Consider the following 24,548-nt stretch of genomic DNA (forward strand, 5'->3'; position numbering starts at 1 on the left):
AAGGAAGCCAGTAACTGAAAATGCATTTTCTTCTATTACCAGCGGCTTTCGCTTTTACCCACATGATGGATCATTCCTTGTCAGGCATGTGAAATTGCAGGTTGAACTGGGAATTGTGAGACCTCCCTTAACCAGTGGGCAGTGGAGGAGCTGCCTGGGCTCACATGGCACCGTGATGCTTCATGCTATTAGAAAAAGCCTACAAGGGACTCAGGAGAGGTAGCTTTTAATCCTGGCTCTGGATCTATATGACTGATAACTAACCTTGGGGAAGTCACTGAAATTCTCCGGGCCTCAGCTCATACAATGATAGGGGTGGTCCCAGGGACCTCTATGAAAAAACTTAAGGGTGAAAGGGGATCTGTGATTAATGAGAAGCTCCTTGGCAGAAATTAAAAATAGAAGCTCAGAAAGGTAAAGTCAATTGCAGTTAGCATTTGAACTTGGGTCCATCAAACCCCAAAGCCTTTGCTTTTGATTTTATTCTGCAGAGCTTTCCTATGAAAACAGCGAGGAATAATGGCCGACAGAGGGCGCTCTTCCCGCTAGACATGACGTCATGACATTGCAGGGACAGAAGACAGTATCCAGGAGCCACGTGGGAGAGTCTAGTTGGACTGGGGACAGGGCAGAACAGGCTAAAGGGAAGGCCAGTCACGGGCAATGATAGGGGTGGGAGCTCCTGCCAATGAGCCAACAACACCTTCATGGAACAACTCGACACGTTATTTGGGGCACCTCGCTTCCTTTTTCATTCTCGCTATTTCCATCAGTTTTGCTATACTTCACAACAGAGAAAGACACGATTTATACATTTGGGTGATGAGGGTTTCCTTACTCAGCTTTTTTATGAGCACACGGTCACTGTGACTAAAACAGCTTGTTTCTGTACCTCCTTTCCCAGAGTTCAGGAAGCACAAAGAAAGGCAGCTACCAACAAAACGCACGGTGCGGCAGGCACACCTGACTCTGTGACTTCAGTTTCCCACACCCGGTACTGAGACTGTATATTAATCAACGGTTGCTTCAGGGCATTGCAAACGGCCCTGCAGGTTACGTCCTGCACAACCCCAGGGGGCGCCGTCTACATGGATCATACTATGAATGGTGACTGTGGAGTAACACTTTCATGAAAGATTTATGATTTACAGAGCATGATCCTAGGCATATGCTGGCTGCCGATGTACTTTGTCAAACGAGATTTTCTTTATAGTTTTCCATTTTCTATGTTATTCTATGGATAATTTATCTGCAAATATATCTGTCTGCTAGTCGGGGGAGGGCTTGGGAGGTTTCCTGTCCAAAGGAACACTTACAAGGGAAGCATCTTGGCTGCTACATGCTGGTTTGCTTGATTCTAACTAAAGTTGAGGGTGGGGACTTCCCTGGCAGTCCAGTGGTTAAGACTCCATGCTTCTAATGCAGGGGATGCAAGTTTGATCCCTGGTCAGGGAACTATTATTAATAATAGGATCTTACCTACCTGCCGTGCAGTGCAGCCAATAAATAAATAAAAGTGAGGATTTTCATATGTTTATCAGGGGCCAGACGCTGGAGTCAACATTTTACATACATTGCCCACTTAATACCACAGTTGTTCCGTGTGGTAGGAACTATATTACAGAAATGAGGACTGAGGCTTTGAGAGAAATGACCTGGGTGTGTCCAGTATAAACGCCAGTACAAGAGCAGGGCTGGGACTGCTCTGGAGTCAGCCTGGCCTCAGGCATGTGCCCTAACCACGTGACAGCTGCAAACACATCTGGGCTCCTAACCCAACCTGCCCCCCTCCCCAAAGAAATGCTGCCACAGTCCTCTCTCTTGGTTACGGTCACCACAGAGCCTGAAATAAATGTTCTCACTTGGGAACTCTTTGTCAAGAAAAGAACAGTTCCTATCACACTTAACCTGGGTGATATCAGGGCGGTCCTCCTGGGAAACTCTACCCTGGGAGTAGACACAGCACCCTCACCTGGGACCCGCCAGTCAGTGGGAAACAAGAACATCCAGGAAGCATGATGACTTCAAAGCATTTCTTAGAAAAACTAGGCCTTAAGATATTTTCAAAATTTTATTTATATTTGGCTGTGCTGGGTCTTCATTGCTGCGCATGGGCTTTCTCTAGCTGCGGTGTGTGGGGCTTCTCATTGCAGTGGCTTCTCTTGCTGCAGAGCATGGTCTCTAGTGCTCCCAGGCTTCAGCAACTGTGGCTCGTGGGCTCAATAGTTATGGCATGCAAGCTTAGCTGCCGCTCAGCACGTGGAATCTTCCTGGACCAGGGATCAAACCCATGTCCCCTGCACTGGCAGGCAGATTCTTAACCACTGGACCATGAGGCAAGTTCTGTATCTCAAAATATTTGATGAGAGACGCTTTTCAATACCTTTCCCTCTTCCCCCCTCTTTCTCTTCTTTTAAACAGTTCACACTCTGAGTTATCAGCAAGTGGGATTCATAGGGAAATGTTTATCAGTCCATAGGCTGCCCTCAGGTAGGCCTTGAGAAGGACCCCTCCACGAATAACAGCTTAGAGGATGCAAGTTTCTCAACCTGGGGACTCATCAGCAGAAAGCGTTTTTGAGAAGATGAGATGGGGGGAGAGTCCTGCAAGGTCACCTGGGCACAGTCAGGGAAACACCTGTGCAGGCAGTCACTGGAGGAACGAAGCAGGGCACAAGTGAGTGTAGAAACGAGAACGGAAAAAGTTCGTGTATATTTGAGTGACCGTGAAAGTATGCTTTGCTCTTTGTGAAAACCAATTAAGGCTACTGCTCCAGCCAGCAACAGACTAAATGGTTTTCTCCCTCCCTTTTTCTGCAAGCGGGGATAGAGTTTCATTTGTGCAGACTAGCTGTATGACCCTAGGGAAATTACTTAACCTGTCTGAGTTTTGGATTCCTTGTCTGTAAAATGAGGATCATGGGAGAACCCAAGTCATGGGTTGCTGTGAGCACGAAACGAGGGAAAGCAGGTGAATTGCTCAGCACAGTGCTGTCCACGTCAGCGATTCCTCCTCCTGCCGTACTGGTTTCTCTTCTTACAAAGCATCTTCCTTCTCATCTACTCAAGGTCAGAGATTGTCATCACTGTTTCCCATGCTTGTATAACAAGCACCTTGTAAAATAAAGTCCCCCTTCCATATCTGTACACCCACGTTCATAACAGTCTTACCTGCAATGGCCAAAGGGTGGAAGCAAATGGCCATGGATGGACAAAAAAAAACAAACAAAATGTGGTGAATACACACCATGAAACATTATTCAGCTGGAATGAACCTCGAGGACATCACACTAAGTGAAATAAGATGGTCACAAGAGGAGAAATCAAGTAAGATTCTACCTATAGGAGGTACCTAGAATAGTCAAATTCATAGACACAGAAAGACTGGTGGGATGGGAGGGAGGAAGAGGGAGTTTTTATTTGATGGGTGGAGAGTTTCAGTTTGGGAAGATGACGAGTTCTGGAGTCGGACGGTGGTGATGGCTGCACAACAGTATGAATATATTCAATGCTACTGGACTGTACTCTTAAAAAAGGTGAACATGGTAAATGTCATATTTTACCACAATTTTGAAAATTAAAGAGCAAACTAGAAAATGAAGTGCCTCCAAGGTTTCCCGACATTTGGGGTGATAGAAAAGGATGAAAATGTTCTGAAAGCAGGTTATGGTGATGGCTATACATGTAAATGTACTAAAATTGAACTGGACACTTAAAATGGGTGAAGTTTATGTTATGTAAATTGTACTTCAATGACATTGGACACTGGTAAGCTAGAGGAGGAAATGGCAGCCCACTCCAATATTCTTGCCTGGAGAATCCCATGGACAGAGGAGCCTGGCCGGCTACAGTCCATGGGGTTGCAAAGAGTCAGATAACACAGAGATTGAGCTTGCACACACAAAGCTATTAAAAGCAAGCAAACAAACACACACATGCTGTGATCCAGAGGAAACCTTGGGGGATGAAGGATTTGTTTACTGTCTTGATTGTGGTGATGTTTCATAGGTGTACACATATGTCAAAGCCCATCCAGGTACAGATTTAAATGTGTATGTTAATAATATCTCAATAAAGCTGTGTTTTTAAAAGGCAGCACAGTATTCCCTATATAAATGAACTCCTTATGATTTATTAAACAATGCCCCCTTTTGAGGAAGATTTAGGCTTCAAATTTTATACCCCTATAAATGATATTTCAATAAATATCTTGGTGTGGAAAAAAAGAAAAAAAATGCAGATATCATTTGCTGCCTCCTTCTCCCTCCTCCCACTAAAGGTAAGCCAGAAAGTCAGAATTTCCCAGGGAGGGTGCCTGGGAACCTGTAATTTTACTGAGCATTCCTGAAAATTTCTTGTAATTAAACATGTTAGGGAAATATTGACTCAAACTTCACAAACTTGGATTTTCAGACTTAGAGGTCTGGAATCCCTTTTTCTTTGACCCCTAAACAACTCTATAAGTGTTCCATATAAATGATTCTAAATTTGGGTTTCCCTACTGTTGGGGGTAAGCTTGAGTGAATACATATTCCCAGGCCCCACTCCCAGGGAGGATGTGTATGGTTGCCAGATTTTGCATAAATAAATACATGAATAAATACATAAATAAAACGTGGGGTGCCAGAAATCTGAGTTTCAGACAAACACCAGATAACTTCTTTTAGCATAAGTTGTTCCTTGCAATATCTGGGACACACATGTATAAAAAAACACCTGTTTTTTAACTGGGCATCCTGTATTTTATCTGGGAACCCTAAATATGAGTCCTTAGGCCTGGGCTGAGCCTCAGATCTGCACTGTGGGTCTGCTCCCCACATGGTTCTGATGAGGGGATCCCCAGAACCCGTGTAGAGGATCCTTGATTGGATCAACACATGAGGGTCAGGAGCCCCTCCTCAGGGCGGCCAGAGGACCCTGGTGTATCTCACCAGAGAGCACCTTTAATACTGGTCCAAGGAGGAAAAGGAGGCTGGGCAGCAGTGGAAGAAAACTGTCCCAGATCTGCAAGGCTGAACGTGACGGATGTGGCGTCACTGCCCCTGAAGCCCGAGGGACGCTGCTGATCTCAGAGTGAGTATTTAGGGCTGCCTATGGGACCCACACCCCAGGAGTCTGTCCAGAGTCTCTAAGCTTTGTTTATTTTTATCTAGTCTCGTCCCAGAAAGGATTTTACACCGAGGGGGTCTCAGTCCACGCAGCACTCTTGGTGGCGGGGGTGAGATGAGCACACGGTCTCTCTGGGACACGCACGACAGGCGTTTACTGCGTGCTCCCAAGGACCGGGCACTGGGCTGGGGCTTTGCAGTTATAACCATCTCTTTCAGTCCTTGAGACAAGCCTGCAAAGACATTACTGCCATTGGCCCCATCTGTAGGTGAGGAAATGGAGGTTCTGAGGAGTCCAGTGGCCTGTGCAAGAGCACACTGAGTACGCCAGGGGCAGAGCTGGGGTTCTGACCCAGGCCCGTGTTGCTAACCACCCTCCATCCTGTCTCCCTACTGAGCTTTGATGGGCGAGTTTTGGGTTACGTTCTGATTAACCCGGGGCCATACTTTAGGTCCTGATCCAGGAACATTTCTGATCCAAGGTGTGAGGACAGTTACCAGGTGTGGAGTGTCTATTTCCACCAGACACTGATTTTGACTTTTTACACATAGATACTGAAGGGTTATGGTCGTGAGCAGTGAGTTACACTGGGATTCGCTGTTTCCAGAGGAGAGGAAGTCAATCTGGGACCAGAGACAGGACTTGATCACTCGGAGCTTTTGTGTAGCAAAGTACATGTACACCCGTGGCTGATTCACATCAACGTATGGTAAAAACCACCACAATATTGCTAAGTAATTAGCCTCCAATTAAAATAAATGAAACAAACCAACAAAAATATAAAAGGGATAGACAAAGCTTCTGAAACAGACATCAGAAGGGGACAGAAAGAGTGCCCCCTTGCTAGTTGTAGGCAAGGCATTTTATACCTGTTGTGAAGTCACTCAGTCGTGTCCGACTCTTTGCAACCCCGTGGACTGTAGCCCGCCAGGCTCCTCTGTCCATGGGATTCTCCAGGCAAGAATACTGGAGTGGGTTGCCATTTCCTGCTCTAGGGGATTTTTCCAACCCAGGGATCAAACCCACATCTCCTGCATTGCAGGCAGACGCTTTATCCTCTGAGCCACCAGGGAAGCCGCAAACTGCTAATCAGATAAAAGAAACACCTCAAGACTGAGAGAGTTTCACCAGGCCCCTCTCCTACAGCATGCATTTTGAGACAGCATTGGAACCAGGGGTGTCATCTCTGAGCATCAAACCATTGACATGAATCTTGAAGAAAGGCAGATTCCAAAGCAAATACATAGTTTCATTAACACAGCTTAAGAAAAACATTTCCATAAGAAAAACACATTGGTTACTTCAAGGTTTGAGAAAAGTTAAGTTCAGGCAGAACCAGGTGTCACCATGAAACACAGGATTAGAAGAAACCTCCTTTAATTTTGTATTGGTGTTCAGTCATTCAGTTATGTCCAACTCTTTGTGATCCCATGGACGGCAGCACGCCAGGTTTCCCTGTCCTTCACCATCTCTGGGAGCTTGCTCAAACTCATTTTCATTGAGTCGGTTATGCCATCCAACCATCTTTATCCTCTGTCGTCCCCTTCTCCTCCTGCCTTTGATCTTTCCTAGCATCAGGGTCTTTTCTAATGAGTCAGTTCTTCGCATCAGGTGGCCAAAATATTGCAGTTTCAGCTTCAGCATCAGTCCTTCCAATGAATATTCAGGATTGATTTCCTTTAGGATTGACTGGTTTGATCTCCTTGCAGTCCAAGGGCCTCTCAAGAGTCTTCTCCAACACCACAGTTCAAAAGCATCAGTTCTTCGGTACTCAGCCTTCTTTATCATCCAACTCTCACATCCATACATGACTACTGGAAAAACCATAGCTTTGACTAGAGAGACCTTTGTTGGCAAAGTAATGTCTCTGCTTTTCAACATGCTGTCTAGGTTTGTCATAGCTTTTCTCCCAAGGAGCAAGTGTCTTTTAATTTCATGGCCGCAGTCTCCATCTACAGTGATTTTGGAGCCCAAGAAAATAAAGTTTGTCACTGTTTCCATTGTTTCCCCAACTATTTGCCAGGACGTGATGGGACTGGATGCCATGATCTTAGTTTTTTGAATGCTGAGTTTTAATTTTGTAAAGAGAAGGGAAAAAAAACGTCTACCATTTGCAGATTATTTCCTCCTGCCGCTTGGGGACCTCTGGCCTTCCTAACAAGGCTGTTAACCCTTTCTATACTCTCTCAATGCCCTGCACCGTTGATAATACCCAGACCCAAGCATGCAAAGAACCCTGGCCAAGGTCTCAAAGCTAGGAAGTTGTAGAGCACTGATCTGCCTAAAAATGAAGCATCCATCTCTGCATCTTCAAAAGCACACACCTGCTTTCCATCTCTGCTTGCAAGCTTCACTTTTCAGGAAAATGCACTAGTTCTGGGCTGGTTGCCAAGCGACTCTTGCTGTAATTCTGAGAAATTCCCAGTAGAGGGCGCTGGGATTCGCTCCTCCCTGGGACCCACCGGATGGGTCTGACCTTCATAGAATTGGGTCCTGTGGCTGCCAGGGTGAGTGTAGCTGAGGGCAAAGTAATGCGCTCTGGACAAGCTCCACCTTTGGCCGCATCTGAGCCCCGAGCTGCACAGAAGGTACCTCTGCCACCCAACCTCCACCCCGCAGGGGCCTGGACTCACCGAGGCTGGGTTTTCGATGACCAATTCGTAGGTCAGCCCTCCAGTCCCGAACCTCAAGAGGTCTCCCGGTAAGAGCTTCACAGCCACGTTCTGAATGTGGCACTCATTGACAAAGGTGCCGCTGCGGGAATTGAAGTCCTGGAGAACAAAGCTGCCCTCAGCCTCATTATATTCGATGAGCGCGTGATGGTTGTCGATGTCTGCAGACTGCAACGGAGGAGGGGGACAGTCAGAGCCAGGAAAGCGGGAATAATGAGGCGGGGCTTAATGCTTACTAGTGCTACTGACACTGGGTGCCTCAGTGCGCTAATGGCTTCATCTGACTGGATGGTCACTGCAGTCCTCCTTTTAAGGAGGATGCTGAAGTTCAGAGAGGTTACGTGACTCGCCTAAGGCCACACAGCAAGTGAACAGAGGGCCATGGGCTTTGTCTGACACCAGACCCAGAATAGGTGCCCAAGTTGTTGGACAGGGAGTCAGGCACCACAGACAGGCAAGAGGGAACTTGGGGGAACTGGTCAGGAATTGGCCAGTCTGTATTTCTGTGATCCCACATGAGTATACTTTGGGTTGTCCCAAATGGCAAGACAGCAAAGTCAGCTGACAAGTGACTCAACTATTTACTGCAAGTGTTAAAGTGAAGGGGAGGTTTTATAATGATTGTTGTTTTCATTTGTTCATTCTATTCATTTTTAGAATAACACGTTTTTCTTAACAATGCAGAAAATGAGAGCTAGAGAAAAACATACAGAAGACATTAAAATCACTTAGACTCTTGTTCCCCAGAGGCAGGCACTCTCTGAACACAGCGATTCACATCCTTCCAGTCTTTTTCCTATGTTTACAATCTTTCTGTTCATTAAATTTTATTTTCTCATCTTTTTCTTTTTTGTTAATTTATAGCCTACTGATTTCTTTATTTTTGGCATGGCATATGGGATCTAGTTCCCCCACCAGGGATTGAACCTGCGCCCCCTGCACTGGAAGATCAGAATCTTAACCATGGGACCACCAGGAAAATCCCACAACAGGTTTTATAACTACTTTTTAAAAGCCTTGGTTTTCCCATGTGATTCATTATTTCTAGTGCTTCTTAAAAGCTAATCAGAATTTAGCTAACCAAAGATGATCTGGTTTTCAGTAGGGGCCCTGGTGTGACCACACTGCCGCCCAAAAGAAAGGGATTTCAGACAGTGAACTGGCCGTGGGGGCAGAGGGCTCCTATGCAATTTCAAATAAGAGTGAGCAAAACTCAGCACCAAGGAAGAAATATCACATTCCACCCGCCTGGGTGCCCTGGACTATGGGCTGCAGGGCATATGTGAAGTCTTCTGTCTTTTCAGCACGCTGCCTATGAGCCATCCACTCCAGCCTGAGACTTCGCAATTATTTTCTAAGTTAATTCTTCTCAGAGTGCCTCACTCAACTTTCATACAGAGTACTTGGACTTAGAAATCTATATTAACATCCCACTTATATTATATATACATCCCACATCTTCACAATAATCCAAAGGGGCACTGCCTCATTTAAACATTTCCCTGGTGGCTTAGATGGTAAAGAGTACACCTGCAATGTGGGAGACATGGGTTTGATCCCTGGGTTGAGAAGATTCCCTGGAGGAGGGTATGGCAATCCACTCCAGTATTCTTGCCTGGAGAATCCCCATGGACAGAGCAGCCTGGTGGGTTACAGTCCACGGGGTCACAAAGAGTTGGACACGACTGAGCGACTGCGCACAGCACAGATAGTTGATTTACAATGTGTGTTAGTTTCTGGTGTATAACAAAGTGATTACATTACACACACACACACATATAATATATATCCTTTTTCATATTCTTTTCCATTACAGGTTAGTACAAGATTCTGGATACAGTTCCCTGTGGTATGCAGTAGGTCTGACAGTTCCTGACTGTTTAGATGAGGAAACTGAGGCACAGAATGATGAAGTGTGCCCACAGTCAACCAGCTTGACTTGCCTGGCTTTGTACCCAGGTTTGTCTGATTCAAATGGCTGTGCCCTTACCCACTTCACAAATTCCTACCAATCACTTTGACTTTTAAATATTGAATCACAAGAAGAAAGCAGGAGTACCTACATTAATTTCAGATAGAATCGACTAAAGCAAGGAAGGTTATCAGGGATAAAGAGAGGTGTTATATTATGATAACGGGATTTATTCTCTAAGATGATGTAACAGTCCTTCATTACATGTATCCAACAATAGAGCATCAAAATATGGGAGACAAAAACTGATAGAGCTGCAGGAAGAAACAGACGAATCCATCATGACAGCTAGAGACCGCAGCAGCCCTCTATCAGTAATGGGCAGACCCAGCCCACAGAGAATTAGTAAGAATAAAGTTGAACTGAATAGCACTGTCAATCATCTGGATCTAACAGACAGCCACACAACTTCATCCAACAACCAAGCACACATCCTTCTCGAGCTCATGTGGAACACTCACCAAATAGACCACATTCTGGGCCACAGAACATCAACAGATGTAAAGAGAATAGAAATTACACAAAGTATGTGCATACCAGACCACCTGACCTGCCTCTTGAGAAACCTGTATGCAGGTCAGGAAGCAACAGTAAGAACTGGACATGGACAACAGACTGGTTCCAAATCAGGAGAGCAGTACGTCAAGGCTGTACGTTGTCACCCTGCTTACTTAACTTCTATGCGGAGTGCATCATGTGAAACGCTGGGCTGGAAGAAGCACAAGCTGGAATCAAGATTGCTGGGAGAAATATCAATAACCTCAGATATGCAGATGACACCACCCTTATGGCAGAAATGAAGAAGAACTAAAAAGCCTCTTGATGAAGGTGAAAGAGGAGAGTGAAAAAGTTGGCTTAAAGCTCAACATTCAGAAAACGAAGATCATGGCATCTGGTCCCATCACTTCGTGGGAAATAGATGGGGAAACAGTGGAAACAGTGTCAGACTTAACACCAATACAGTATACTAACGCATATATATGGAATTTAGAAAGATGATAACAATAACCCTGTGTACGAGACAGCAAAAGTGACGCTGATGTATGTCAGTCTTATGGACTCTGTGGGAGAGGGAGAGGGTGGGAAGATTTGGGAGAATGGCATTGAAACATGTAAAATATCATGTATGAAACGAGATGCCAGTCCAGGTTCAATGCACGATACTGGATGCTTGGGGCTAGTGCACTGGGACGACCCAGAGGGATGGTATGGGGAGGGAGGAGGGAGGAGGGTTCAGGATGGGGAGCACATGTATACCTGTGATGGATTCATTTTGATATTTGGCAAAACTAATACAATTATGTAAAGTTTAAAAAGAAAATTAAATTAAAAAAAAACAAAAAAAACAAAAAACAAAAATAAAATAAATTCGATTATATTTAAAACAAAACAAAACAAAATCACTGCAGATGGTGACTGCAGCCATGAAATTAAAAGACGCTTACTCCTTGGAAGGAAAGTTATGACCAACCTAGTTTGGTTCAGTTCACTCAGTCATGTCTGACTCTTTGCGACCAACCTAGATAGCACATTAAAAAGCAGAGACATTACTTTGCCAACAAAGGTCCATCTAGTCAAGGCTATGGTTTTTCCAGTGGTCATGTATGGATGTGAGAGTTGGACTATAAAGAAAGCTGAGCGCCAAAGAATTGATGCTTTTGAACTGTGGTGTTGCAGAAGTCTCTTGAGGGTCCCTTGGACTGCAAGGAGATCCAACCAGTCCATCCTAAAGGAGATCAGTCCTGGGTGTTCATTGGAAGGACTGATGTTGAAACTGAAACTCCAATACTTTGGCCACCTGATGCGAAGAGCTGACTCATTTGAAAAGACCCTGATGCTGGGAAAGATTGAGGGCAGGAGGAGAAGGGGACGATGGAGGATGAGATGGTTGGATGGCATCACCAACTCGATGGACATGGGTTTGAGTGGACTCCGGGAGTTGTTGATGGACAGGGAGGCCTGGCATGCTGCAGTCCACGGGGTCACAAAGAGTCGGACACGACTGAGCGACTGAACTGAACTGTTTTCAGACCACATTGGAATTAAACTAGAAACCAATACCAGAAAGATAGATGGAAAATCCCCAAATATTTGGAGATTAGACAACACATTTCTAAACAACAGATGGGTCAAAGAGGAAGTCTCATAAGAAATAAAACAAATTATCTTGAGTTATATGAAAACGAAAATACAACCTATGAATATTTGCAAGATGCAGTGAAAGCAGCTCTTTGAGGGAAATTTATATATATAAATTTATCAGAAAAGAAGAAAGATATATCATATATCAGAAAAGAAAAAAGATCTAAAATCAGTAACATAAGTTTCCACCTTATAAAACTAGAGAAAGAAGACCAATACAAGCCTACAGAAAGCAGAAGAAAAAAAAAAGCAATGAATGAAATAACAATACAGGACAGGAAAATCAAGAGCTTTCTTTAAAAAAAAAATCAACAAAATGGACAAACCTCTACCAGGATAATCAAGAAAAAAAGAGAGAAGATACAAATTACTAAAATCAAAAATGAAAGACAGGCCATGATCCCATGGACAGTGAAGGGATAAAAAAGGAATATTATGAATTCTGAGGGGCTTCCCATGTGGTACAGTGGTAAAGAATCCACCTGCCAATGCAGGAGATGCAAGAGATACGAGTTCCATCTCTGGGTTAGGAAGATCCCTGGAGTAAGAAATGGAAACCACTTTAGTATTCTTGCCTGGAAAAATCCCATGGACAGAGGAGTCTGGTAGACTACAGTCCATAGGGTTGCAAAGAGTCGGATATGACTGAGCATGCATGCAATGCATGAATAATTCTATGTCCACACATTTTATAACTTAATGAAGTGGATCAATTCCTTGAAAGACACAATCTGCCAAAACTCACATAAACAGAAATAAATACCCTGAATAGACTCATATCTATTAAAGAATTTGAATCAGTAATGAATAACCTTTCAAAATGGAAAGTACCAGACCTGGGTGGGTTCACTGGTAAATTTTACCAAATATTCAGGAAAGATCATGAACTCCTTACTGCCAAATTCAGACTTAAACTGAAGAAAGTAGGGAAAATCACTAGACCATTCAGGTATGACCTAAATCAAATCCCTTATGATTATACAGTGAAAGTGACAAACAGATTCAAGGGATTAGATCTGATACAGTGCCTGAAGAACTATGGATGGAGGTTCATGACACTGTACAGGAGGCAGAGATCAAGACCATCCCCAAGAAAAAGAAATGCAGAAAGGCAAAATGGTTGTCTGAGGAGGCCTTACAAGTAGCTGAGAAAAGAAGAGAAGCAAAAGGCAAATGAAAAAAGGAAAGATATACCCATTTGAATGCAGAATTACAAAGAATAGCACAGAGAGATAAGAAAGCCTTCCCCAGTGATCAATGCAAAGAAATAGAGGAAAACAATAAAAGGGAAAGACTAGAGATCTCTTCAAGAACATTAGAGATGCTAAGTGAACATTTCATGCAAAGATGGGCACAATAAAGGATAGAAATGGTATGGGCCTAACAGAAGCAGAAGATATTAAGAAGAGGTGGCAAAAATACACAGAAGAACTATATGAAAAAGATCTTCATGACCCAGATAACCACGATGGTGTGATCACTGGACTAGAGCCAGATATCCTGGAATGCGAAGTCAAGTGGGCCTTAGGAAGCATCACTATGAACAAAGCTAGTGGAGGTGATGGAATTCCAGTTGAGTTATTCCAAATCCTGAAAGATGATGCTGTGAAAGTGCTGCACTCAATATGCCAGCAGATTTGGAAAACTTGGCAGTGGCCCAGGACTGGAAAAGGTCAGTTTTCATTCCAGTCCCAAGGAAGGGCAATGCCAAAGAATGTTCAAACTACAGCACAATTGCACTCATCTCACATGTTAGCAAAGTAATGCTCAAAATTCTCCAAGCCAGGCTTCAACAGTGCTTGAACGATGAACTTCCAGATGTTCAAGCTGGATTTAGAAAAGGTAGAGGAATCAGATATCAAATTGCCAACATCCCCTGGACGGAGGAGCCTGGTAGGCTGCAGTCCATGGGGTCGCTGAGGGTCGGACACGACTGAGCGACTTCAGTTTCACTTTTCACTTTCATGCATTGGAGAAGGAAATGGCAACCCACTCCAGTGTTCTTGCCTGGAGAATCCCAGGGACGGGGGAGCCTGGTGGGCTGCCGTCTATGGGGTCGCACAGAGTCGGACACGACTAAAAGTGACTTAGCAGCAGCAGCAGTTGGATCATCGAAAAAGCAAGCTGCTGCTGCTGCTGCTAAGGCGCTTCAGTCGTGTCCGACTCTGTGCAACCCCATAGATGGCAGCCCACCAGGCTCCCCCGTCCCTGGGATTCTCCAGGCAAGAACACTGGAGTGGGTTGCCATTTCCTTCTCCAATGCATGAAAGTAAAAAGTGAAAGGGAAGTCGCTCAGTCGTGTCCGACCCTCAGCGACCCCATAGACTGCAGCCTTCCAGGCTCCTCCGTCCATGGGATTTTCCAGGCAAGAGTACTGGAGTGGGGTGCCATTGCCTTCTCCGAGAAAAAGCAAGAGAGTTCCACAAAAACATCTACTTCTGCTTTATTGACTATGCCAAAGCTTTTGATTGTGTCAGTTCAGTTCAGTTCAGCCGACTCTTTGCGACCCCATGAATCGCAGCACGCCAGCCCTCCCTGTCCATCACCAACTCCCAGAGTTCACTCAGACTCATGTCCATCGAGTCAGTGATGGCATCCAACCATCTCATCCTCTGTCGTCCCCTTCTCCTCCTGCCCTCAATCCCTCCCAGCATCAGAGTCTTTTCCAATGAGTCAACTCTTCGCATGAGGTGGCCAAAGTACTGGAGTTTCAGCTTCAGCATCATTCCCTCCAAAGTAATCCCAGGGCTGATCTCCTTCAGAATGGACTGGTTGGATCTCCTTGATTGTGTGGATCACAACAAACTGGAAAATTCTTCAAGGGATGGGAATACCAGACCACCTGACCTGCCTCCTGAGAAATCTGTATGGAGGTCAAGAAGCAACAGTTAGAACTGGACATGGAACAACAGACTGGTTGCAAATTGGGAATGGAGTATGTCAAGGCTGTATATTGTCACCCTGCTTATTTAACTTATATGCAGAGTACATCATGTGAAATGCCAGGCTGGATGAAGCTCAAGCTGGAATCAAGATTGCCAGGAGAAATATCAATAACCTCAGATATGCAGATGACACCACCCTTATGGCAGAAAGTGAAGAACTAAAGAGCCTCTTGATGAAAGTGAAAGAGGAGAGTGAAGGAGTTGGCTTAAAACTCAACATTCAGAAAACTAAGATCATGGCATCCTGTCCCATCACTTCGTGGCAAATGGATGGGGTAACAATGAAAACAGTGACAGACTTTATTTTCTTGGGCTCCTAAATCACTGCAGATAGTGACTGCAGCCATGAAATTAAGACACTTGCTCCTTGGAAGAAAAGTTATGACCAACCAAGACAGCATGTTAAAAAGCAGAGACATTACTTTGCCAACAAAGGTCCATCTAGTTAAAGCTATGGTTCTTCCAGTAGCCATGTATGAATGTGAGAGTTAGACCATAAAGAAAGCTGAGCACCAAAGAATTGATGTTTTTGAACTGTGGTGTTGGAGAAGACTCTTGAGAATCCCTTGGACTGCAAGGAGAGCCAACCAGTCAATCTTAAAGGAAAGCAATCCTGAATATTCATTGGAAGGACTGATGCTGAAGCTGAAACTCCAATACTTTTTGGCTACCTGATGTGAAGAACTGACTCATTGGAAAAGATCCTGATGCTGGGAAAGACTGAAGGCAGGAGAAGGGTTCGACAGAGGATGAGATATTTGGATGGCATCACTGACTGGATGGACATGAATTTCAGCAAGCTCTGGGAGTTGGTGAAGGACAGGGAAGCCTGGCATGTGGCAGTCCATGGGGTCGCAAAGAGTCGGACATGACTGAGTGACTGAACTGAAATGAAGAATTGTATCAGTTCTCTATAATCTCTTTTGGAAAATAGAAGAGGGAATATTCCCTAATGCATTCTGTGAGGCCAACCTTACTCTAATACCAAAATCAGATAAAGATATTACAAGACAGGAAAACTGCAGACCAGTTCTTCCTTTCCAGAAAGATGAAAAATCCTCAACAAAATATTAGCAAATTGAATCCAATAACTTAGAAAAAGAATTATACACCACAATCAAGTGGGATTTATTCCACGTATGCAAAGATTTGGAAATCAATGTAATCTATCACATCAATAATGTAAAGAAGAGAAATCACATTGCCTTATCAGTAGATTGAAAAAAGAGCATTTGACAAAATTTAACAGCCATTCATAATAAACCTGGTGGGTTCCCTCATGGCTCAGATGGTAAAGAATCTGCCTACAACGTGGGAGACCTGGGTTTGATCCCTGGGTTGGGAAGATCCTCTGAAGGAGGGCATGGCAGCTCACTCCAGTATTCTTGCCTGGAGAATCCCCATGGACAGAGAAGCCTGGATGGCTACAGGCCACGTGTTGCAAAGAGCTGGACACGACTGAGCGACTAAGCATGGTCCACATGATAAAACAACAAACCACAACAACCCTTGGCAAATTAGGAATGAAGGGGAACATCCTCAACCTGATAAAGTACATCAATAAAAACCCTAAAAGCTAACATCATACTTAATGGTGAGAAACTAAAAACTTTCCAATTAAAATCAGGAATAAGGCAAAGATGTCCCCTTTCACCACTCATTTTCAACATTGTCTTTTATGTCATAGCTAATGCAAGAAGACAAGAAAAGAGAATAAAACATTATAGATTGGGAAGGAAACAAAATCTTCTTGGTGAGGTGTCTGTTCAGATCTTTTGCCCATTTTGTAGACTGCATGATTGTTTATGCAGAAAATCCCAAAGAATTGACAAAAAGCCCTCCTGGAACTAATAAGCAATTATAGCAAGGTTTCGGGATACAAGATTAATATGCAAAAGTCAATTGCTATCTTATAAACCAACAGTGAACAACTGGAATTTGAAATTAAAAACACAATACTGCTTAACATTCAGTTCAGTCGCTCAGTCGTGTCCGACTCTTTGCAACCCCATGAATCGCAGCACGCCAGCCCTCCCTGTCCATCACCAACTCCCAGAGTTCACTCAGACTCATGTCCATCGAGTTGGTGACAGCATCCAGCCATCTCATCCTCTGTCGTCCCCTTCTTCTCCTGCCCCCAATCCCTCCCAGCATCAGAGTCTTTTCCAATGAGTCAGCTCTTCGCATCAGGTGGCCAAAGTACTGGAGTTTCAGCTTCAGCATCAGTCCTTCCAATGAACACCCAGGACTGATCTCCTTTAGAATGGACTGGTTGGATCTCCTTGCAGTCCAAGGGACTCTCAAGAGTCTTCTCCAACACCATAGTCCAAAAGCATCAATTCTTCGGTGCTCAGCTTTCTTCACAGTCCAACTCTCACATCCATACATGACCACTGGAAAAACCATAGCCTTGACTAGATGGACCTTTGCTGGCAAAGTAATGTCTCTGTTTTTTAATATGCTATCTAGGTTGGTCATAACTTTCCTTCCAAGGAGTAAGTGTCTTTTAATTTATGGCTGCAATCACCATGTGCGGTGATTTTGGAGCCTCCAAAAAATAAAGTCTGACACTGTTTCCACTGTTTCCCCATCTATTTCCCACGAAGTGATGGGACCAGATGCCATGATCTTCATTTTCTGAATGTTGAGCTTTAAGCCAACTTTTTCACTCTCTTCTTTCACTTTCATCAAGAGGCTTTTGAGTTCCTCTTCACTTTCTGCCATAAGGGTGGTATCATCTGCATATCTGAGGTTACTGATATTTCTCCCAGCAATCTTGATTCCAGCTTGTGCTTCTTCCAGTCCAGTGTTTCTCATGATGTACTCTGCATATAAGTTAAATAAGCAGGGTGACAATATACAGCCTTGACGTACTCCTTTTCCTATTTGGAACCAGTCTGTTGTTCCATGTCCAGTTCTTACTGTTCCTGACCTGCATACAGGTTTCTCAAGAGGCCAGGGGCCCAGGGGCTTGAGGAGAATCGGGGATTTTAGGGCAGTGAAATTATTGTGTACAATACTATAATGGTGGAGACTTGTCACCACACATTTGTCAAAACCAAACAATGCACAACACAAAAAGTGAGTCTTAATGTAAACTGTGGACTTAGTTAACAGTAACACATCAATATTGGTTCGTCAGTTGTAGCAAATGTTCTGCACTGATACAGAATGTGAATAACAGAGGACACTGTGTGTGTTGGGTGCGGTGGGATATATGGGGACTCTCTGTATTATCTGATCCATTTCCTAAAACCGTTAGAAAAAAATAAGGCATTAAAAAAACATGGAAACACATTAGTTCTTTGGAAAATGCCACCCATATCATCGTCATCACCATCCCCCTTGATCTCTGTGTCCTGTGGACCTCTAGTATTTCCCATGAGTAAGAGAAATTCTGTGTGTTCCATTTTGCTTTTCTCTTCCCAGCCTTTACTACTTTCAGTTCCCCAAAAGCTGACAAGCCATTATTAAGAAATCAAAGCAAGCAGGAAGTTTTAAATGACTTCACAAAATTGCATGAGCCTCTACCACATGTTAGGCAAGGCAAGAGCTTCCTAGTTCTCCCCTATAATATCACATGTTCCCTTTACTTGGAAAATTGCTAAATGCTCCTATCGGACAGAAGTCCTGCTGCTGATGCAGACTGACTGTATAAGCTCCATCTTGTTGAGCTGTCCTACCATGAGATAAACTGTTATTTATTATTATCGTCATCATCATCTAACATATTTTGAGAACTTCCTGTGAACGGGGCCCTGCTGAAGCATGTTGTGTGCATTCTTTCATTTAATCTGTATGTTAGCCCTATACAGGGGTCCTATTATCTCCAATTTAGAGATGAAGAAGCTGAGACTCAAAAGGTGAAGAGGACAGCATTATCTTGATACCAAAACCAGACAAAGACACTACAAGAAAACTACAGACCAATATTTCTTATGAACACTGATATCAAGATCCTCAAAAAAATATGAGCAAACTGAAGCCAACAGTACATTAAAAGGATCATACACTATGACCAGATAGGATTGATTCCTGGAATGAAGAAGTGATGGTTCAACATATGAAAATCAATCCATGTAATATATCACTAACAGAAAGAAGGAAAAAAAAGTGATCATCTTAATTGATATAAAAAAGCATGTGACAAAATGCAACACTCTTTCCTGATAAAAGCATTCAACAAAAAGGAAATAGAAGGGAATTACTCCAACACAATAAAGGCCAAATATGAAAAGTTCACAGGTGGCGTCATACTCAAAAGTGACAGACTGTAAGCTTTTCTTCTAAAATCAAGAACAAGATGCCTGCTTTTACCACTTCCATTCAACAAATTGCTGGAAGGCTTAGCCAGACCAAATAAGCAAGAAAAAGGAATAAAGGAATCCAAATTGGAAAGGAAGAAGTAAAATGATCTCTGTTCAGAAACTACATGATCTTATATGTACTAAATCCTAAAGTGTCCATGAAAAAACAACCTTGTTAGAACTAAGAAATGAAATTCAGTAGCAAAGTGGTAGGATACAAAATCAACACACAAACACTGGTTTTATTTCTATGTAGTCACAATAAACAATCTGAAAAGGAAATTTAAAAAATAATTTCAGAGACTTCCCTGGCGGTCCAGTGTTAAGATGCTGCAATTCCACTGCAGAGGGCGCAAGTTTGAGCACATCAGGGACTAATCCCACCTGCTGCACAGCGCAGCCAAAAACTTTTTAAAAGTTAAATTAAAAGAGGAAATAATTTCATTTAAAATAGCATCAAAAAGAATAATACTTTAGAATAAATTTAACCAAGGTGGTAAAAGATGTATACATTGAAAACTAGAAAGTGTTGCTGGCAGAGATTAAAGAAGAGACAAATAAATGGAGAGACACCCTGTATTCATGGATTGAAAGACTTATATTGTGTAAGATGCCATTACTACCCAGAAGGATCTACAGATTCAATGCAATCTTTATCAAAGTCCCAATAGCAATTTTTGTAGAAACAGAAAAATCCATCCTAAAATTCATATGGAATCTCAATGGAACTGAATAGCCAAAACGATCGTGAAAAATAAAAAGTTGGAGGTCTCACACTTATTGATTTCAAAACTTACTTTTGATAGGTGCAAAGCTATACTAATCGAAACAGTGTGATACTAACATAAGGTCAGGCATATAGACCAATGGAACAGGATCAGATCAGATCAGTCGCTCAGTTGTGTCTGACTCTTTGCGACCCCATGAATCACAGCACGCCAGGCCTCCCGGTCCATCACCAACTCCCGGAGTTCACCCAGACTCATGTCCATCGAGTCAGTGATGCCATCCAGCCATCTCATCCTCTGTTGTCCCCTTCTCCTCTTGCCCCCAATCCCTCCCAGCATCAGAGTCTTTTCCAACGAGTCAACTCTTCGCATGAGGTGGCCAAAGTACTGGAGTTTCAGCAGAAATAAACCTTTGCATGTATGATCAAATGATTTTCCACAAGGCTACTAAGATCATCCAGTGGGTGAAAGAACAGTATTTTCAACAAATGATGCTGGGAAAAACTGCAAAAGAATTACGTTAGACTCTTACCTTACACTGCATACAAAAAGTAACTCAGAAAGGATCAAAGACTTATTACTGTGCTTGCTCAGTCCTGTCCGATTCTCTGTGTCTAGCTCACCAGGCTCTTCTGTCCATGGGATTTTTCCAGGCAAAAGTACTGGAGTCAGTTGCCATTTCCTCCTCCAGGGGATCTTCCTGACTCAGGGATTGAACCCGTGTCTTCTGAGTCTCCTGCACTGCAGGAGGATTCTTTACTGCTGAGCCACTGGGGAAGCCTGGCTCAAAGACTAAAGACTAAAGACTCATAGCTTAAAACTATATAACTTTTAGAGGAAAACATAGGAGGAAAGCTTTATGACATCGGATTTGGTAATGCTTTTTTGGGTATGGTACCAAAAGCATACGCAACAAAAATAAAATAGATAAATTCAACTATATAAAAAATTAAAGCTTCTATGAATCAAAGGACACAATTAACAGGGTGAAAGGCCCTCTACAGAATGGGAGAAAATACTTGCAAATCATGTAACTTAAAAAGGGTTAATATCAAGAATATGAGGCTTCCCAGGTGGTGTTAGTGGTAAAGAATCTGCTTGCCAATGCGGGAGCTGTAAAAGACACGGGCCAATCCCTAGGTTGGGAAGATCCCTTGGAGGAGGGCATGGCAACCCACTCCAGTATTCTTGCCTGGAGAATCCCATGGACAGGGGAGCCTGGTGGGCTACACTCCATGGGGCTGCAAAGAGATGGACTCGACTGAAGAGACTTAGCAGGCACACACATCAAGAATATACAGGGACTTCTCTGGTGGTCCAGTGGTTAAGAATCTATTTTCCAATGCAGGGGACGTGGATTTGATCCCTGGTCAGGGAACTAAGATCCCACGTGCTATGGGGTAACTAAGCTTGCATGCTGTAACTACTGAGCCCAAGCACCACAACCAGCGAGAAGGCCAGGCACCACTCTGAAGAGCTCGTGTGCTGCGACAAAAGATCCCACGTGCTACAACTAAGGCCTGACACAGCCAAATAAATACATAAATAGTTTTAAAAGAATATATAGAGAACTCCTATAACTCAATAACAAAACACCCCAAATAACCTGATCGAATATGGCAAAGAACTGGAATAGACATTTCTCCAAAGAAGATACACAAATGGCCAACAAACAGAAAAGATGTGCAACATTACTAATCATTACGGTAATGCAAATCAAAACCACAACGAGATATCACCTCATACCACTTGGATGGCTACCATCAAAAACAAGCCAACAACGGAAAATGACATGTGTTGGCAAGGATGTGGAGGAAGTGGAACACTTAGGCACCGCTGAGAATGTAAAATGGTGCAGCTGATATGAAAAATAGTATGGTGGCTTATCAAAAATTTTAGTATAAAATTATCATATGATCCAGCGAGTTCACTTCTGGGCATATACCCAAAAGAACTGAAATCAGGACCTTGAAGAGATATCTGTACACTCATGTTTATGGCAGCATGATTCACAGTTGGCTCAGACAGTAAAGAATCTGCCTGCAATGGGGGAGACCTGGGTTCAGTCCCTGGGTTGGGAAGATCCCCTGGAGAAGTGAATGCCAACCCACTCCAGTATTCTGACCTGGAGAATTCCATGGAGGGAGGTTATAGTCCATGCGGTCGCAAAGGGTCGGACACGACTGAGCAACTAACACTAACTATTCACAATTACCAAAAGGTGGAAGCAAACCATGTGCCCGTTGACTGATGACTGGATAAGCAAAATGTGACCCGTCCATGCAGTGGAATATTATTCAGCTTTAAGAGCTGGGCTCAAGTTCAGCTCTCCCATTTCCTAGCAGGCTGACCTTGGGCAAGTGATACCTCAGTTTCCTCATCTGTAAATGAGGGTAACATTAGGACAGTCTTATAAGTTATTGGTGACATAATACATATAAAAGCATGTATATGTTTTTAGAAGAAAACATAGAGCGAATGCAAAGTGTTCTCTATTGGGAGCAGGAGGATGTGCTCTGGAGTCGGAAAGCCTGGAGTTCAAGCCCCACCGCTGCTGCTCTCCAGCTGGGCAGCCCACGGCATGGGTCTCTGCTTCTCTGCTGTTGCTCCTTGAGCTGTAAAAGTGAGTTTCAAAAGCTAGGCTTCACAGAATTGACAAAAGGCACTGCTTGATGAAGTGTTCAAAGTAGCAGGAAAATATTTTTGAAATTAATGTGTGTGTGTATGTGTTTGATCTATTTCTTTTTAACTTTTAGGTTCTTGGCTGTCCTGTCTTTCCCCTTGCCCCAGCCTCTCACTGCCTCAGAAAGCGATGGAGTGCATAAATAGTAGGAAAACAGGGTTTTCAAAAGAATAAGGATATAAGAAAATGGCCAGGGGCTGGTGGGGTGGCGAGTCTGGGAGTGGAATGAAACAGGAAGCTTCTCTGCTTCCCCATCGGCTGGATCCTCCCTCTTGGTCTCCCTGGGAGAGCCCTGGGGATGAGCAAGGCTCCAGAGAGGCTGGTACCAGTGCCCCAGCCCGCCTCTGTGACCTCAGGCAGGATCCTCAGCCTATCGGTGCCCCAGCGACCTCACTAGGGCAGACTACAGCCCTTACCTCCTAAGGATGAAATGAGTTAATATACTCAAAAGTGCAAAGAGCAGAGCCTGGCATGAAGCAAGCCCTCAGCAACCATCAGTTGTCTCTGTTATTAACGCCCCGACCCAGCAACAGCTTCCTGGCTCCCTCAGCTCTCTGCTTCCAGGTCTCCACGCCAGGCTCCTCTCCCCTCAGATGCTCCCCGGGGTTCTAGGGTTGTATCTGTTTCCTCCTCAGTCTGTTTCTATGGGCTGGGGCTGCTGCACCACCCCCTGGACTCTTGGATGTGTATTTCCAACCCTGCCCAGCGGCTTCCTGAATGCTGAGGTGCTCATTCAACAATCCTGCCCCCTCCATTCTTGATAATCATATTATCACCCTCCAGCTCATCCAGCCATGTTTCTCCATGGCCCCTGTTGTTGACCCACTGCTTCTTCCCATAGCAATGGTCCAGGCAGGAGGCAGTATTAATGTGGTGGGCAGAATGGTCTCTCAAAGATGTTGTTCAGTCACTAAGTCCTGTCTGACTCTTTGTGACTCCATGGACTGCAGCACACCAGGCTCATCTGTCCTCCACTATCTCCTGGAGTTTGCTCAAATCCATATCCATTGAGTCAGTGATGCTATGTAACCATCTCTTCCTCTGCTGCCCTCTTCTCCTTTTGCCTTCAATCTTTCCCAGCATCAGGGTCTTTTCCAGTGAGTCAGTTCTTCAAATCAGGTGGACAAAGTACTGGGGCTTCAGCTTCAGCATCAGTCCTTCCAATGAATATTCATGGTTAATTTCCTTTTGGATTGACTGTCCAAGGAACTCTCAAGAGTCTTCTCAATCCACAGTTCAAAAGCATCAGTTCTTTGGTGCTCAGCCTTCTTTATGGTCCAACGCTCACATCCATACATGACTACTGGAAAAACCACAGCTTTGACTCAAAAATGCCCACACCCTGATCTCTGAAAATATAATCCATTATGTGGCAAAAGGGACCATGCAGATGTAATCAGTGATCTTAAAAGAGGAAGGCTATCCTAGGTTATCCAAGTGGGAGCAGAGAACTTACTCTGGCTAGTTTGGAAAGAAGAGATGGGATTCTTGCTGTGCCTTCACGTAACGGCTCCAATGCGCCTCTTGGAAACGAACTAGTAGTAAAGAATCCACCTGCCAATGCAGGAGACACAAGAGACTCAGGTTCGATCCCTGGGTCAGGAAGATCCCCTGCAGCAGGAAATGGCAACCCACCCCAGTATTCTTGCCTGAAAAATCCCATGGACAGAGGAGCCTGGCGGGCTACAGTCCATAGGGTCGCTAAAAGTGGGACACAGTGTGAGCACGCACACACATTTCCTCCTTACCCAGACCCCCCACTAGATGGCGCCATCTCAGTCTGTGGCGTGAATGAGGATCGCTAGACTATACCAAGGACGGTGGAGCCTGATGGGCTGCCGTCTACGGGGTCGCACAGAGTGGGACACGACTGAAGCGACTTAGCAGCAGCAGCAGCAGACTACACCTATCATGTTTCACTGACAGCCCCACCCTGGATTCCACAGGGTGCAATCTCCCTAGCTTAGTCAATTACCTTGTCATCTCAGTTA

The 24,548-nt window shown here is 44.1% G+C and overlaps 1 protein-coding gene across 8 annotated transcripts in view; it reads right to left on the reverse strand.

The window, feature by feature from the left end:
- Positions 1-24,548, reverse strand: part of FHAD1 (forkhead associated phosphopeptide binding domain 1) — a 165,429-nt gene that overhangs the window by 124,640 nt on the left and 16,241 nt on the right. For all 8 annotated transcript variants that reach the window (XM_027565334.1, XM_027565335.1, XM_027565336.1 and 5 more), the window contains exon 3: positions 7,742-7,948. In XM_027565334.1, the coding sequence (XP_027421135.1) occupies positions 7,742-7,948 (207 nt within the window). The remainder of the gene's footprint in view (positions 1-7,741; positions 7,949-24,548) is intronic.

Source organism: Bos indicus x Bos taurus, chromosome 16 (assembly GCF_003369695.1).
Source record: "Bos indicus x Bos taurus breed Angus x Brahman F1 hybrid chromosome 16, Bos_hybrid_MaternalHap_v2.0, whole genome shotgun sequence".
NCBI classification, from domain to species: Eukaryota; Metazoa; Chordata; class Mammalia; order Artiodactyla; family Bovidae; genus Bos; species Bos indicus x Bos taurus.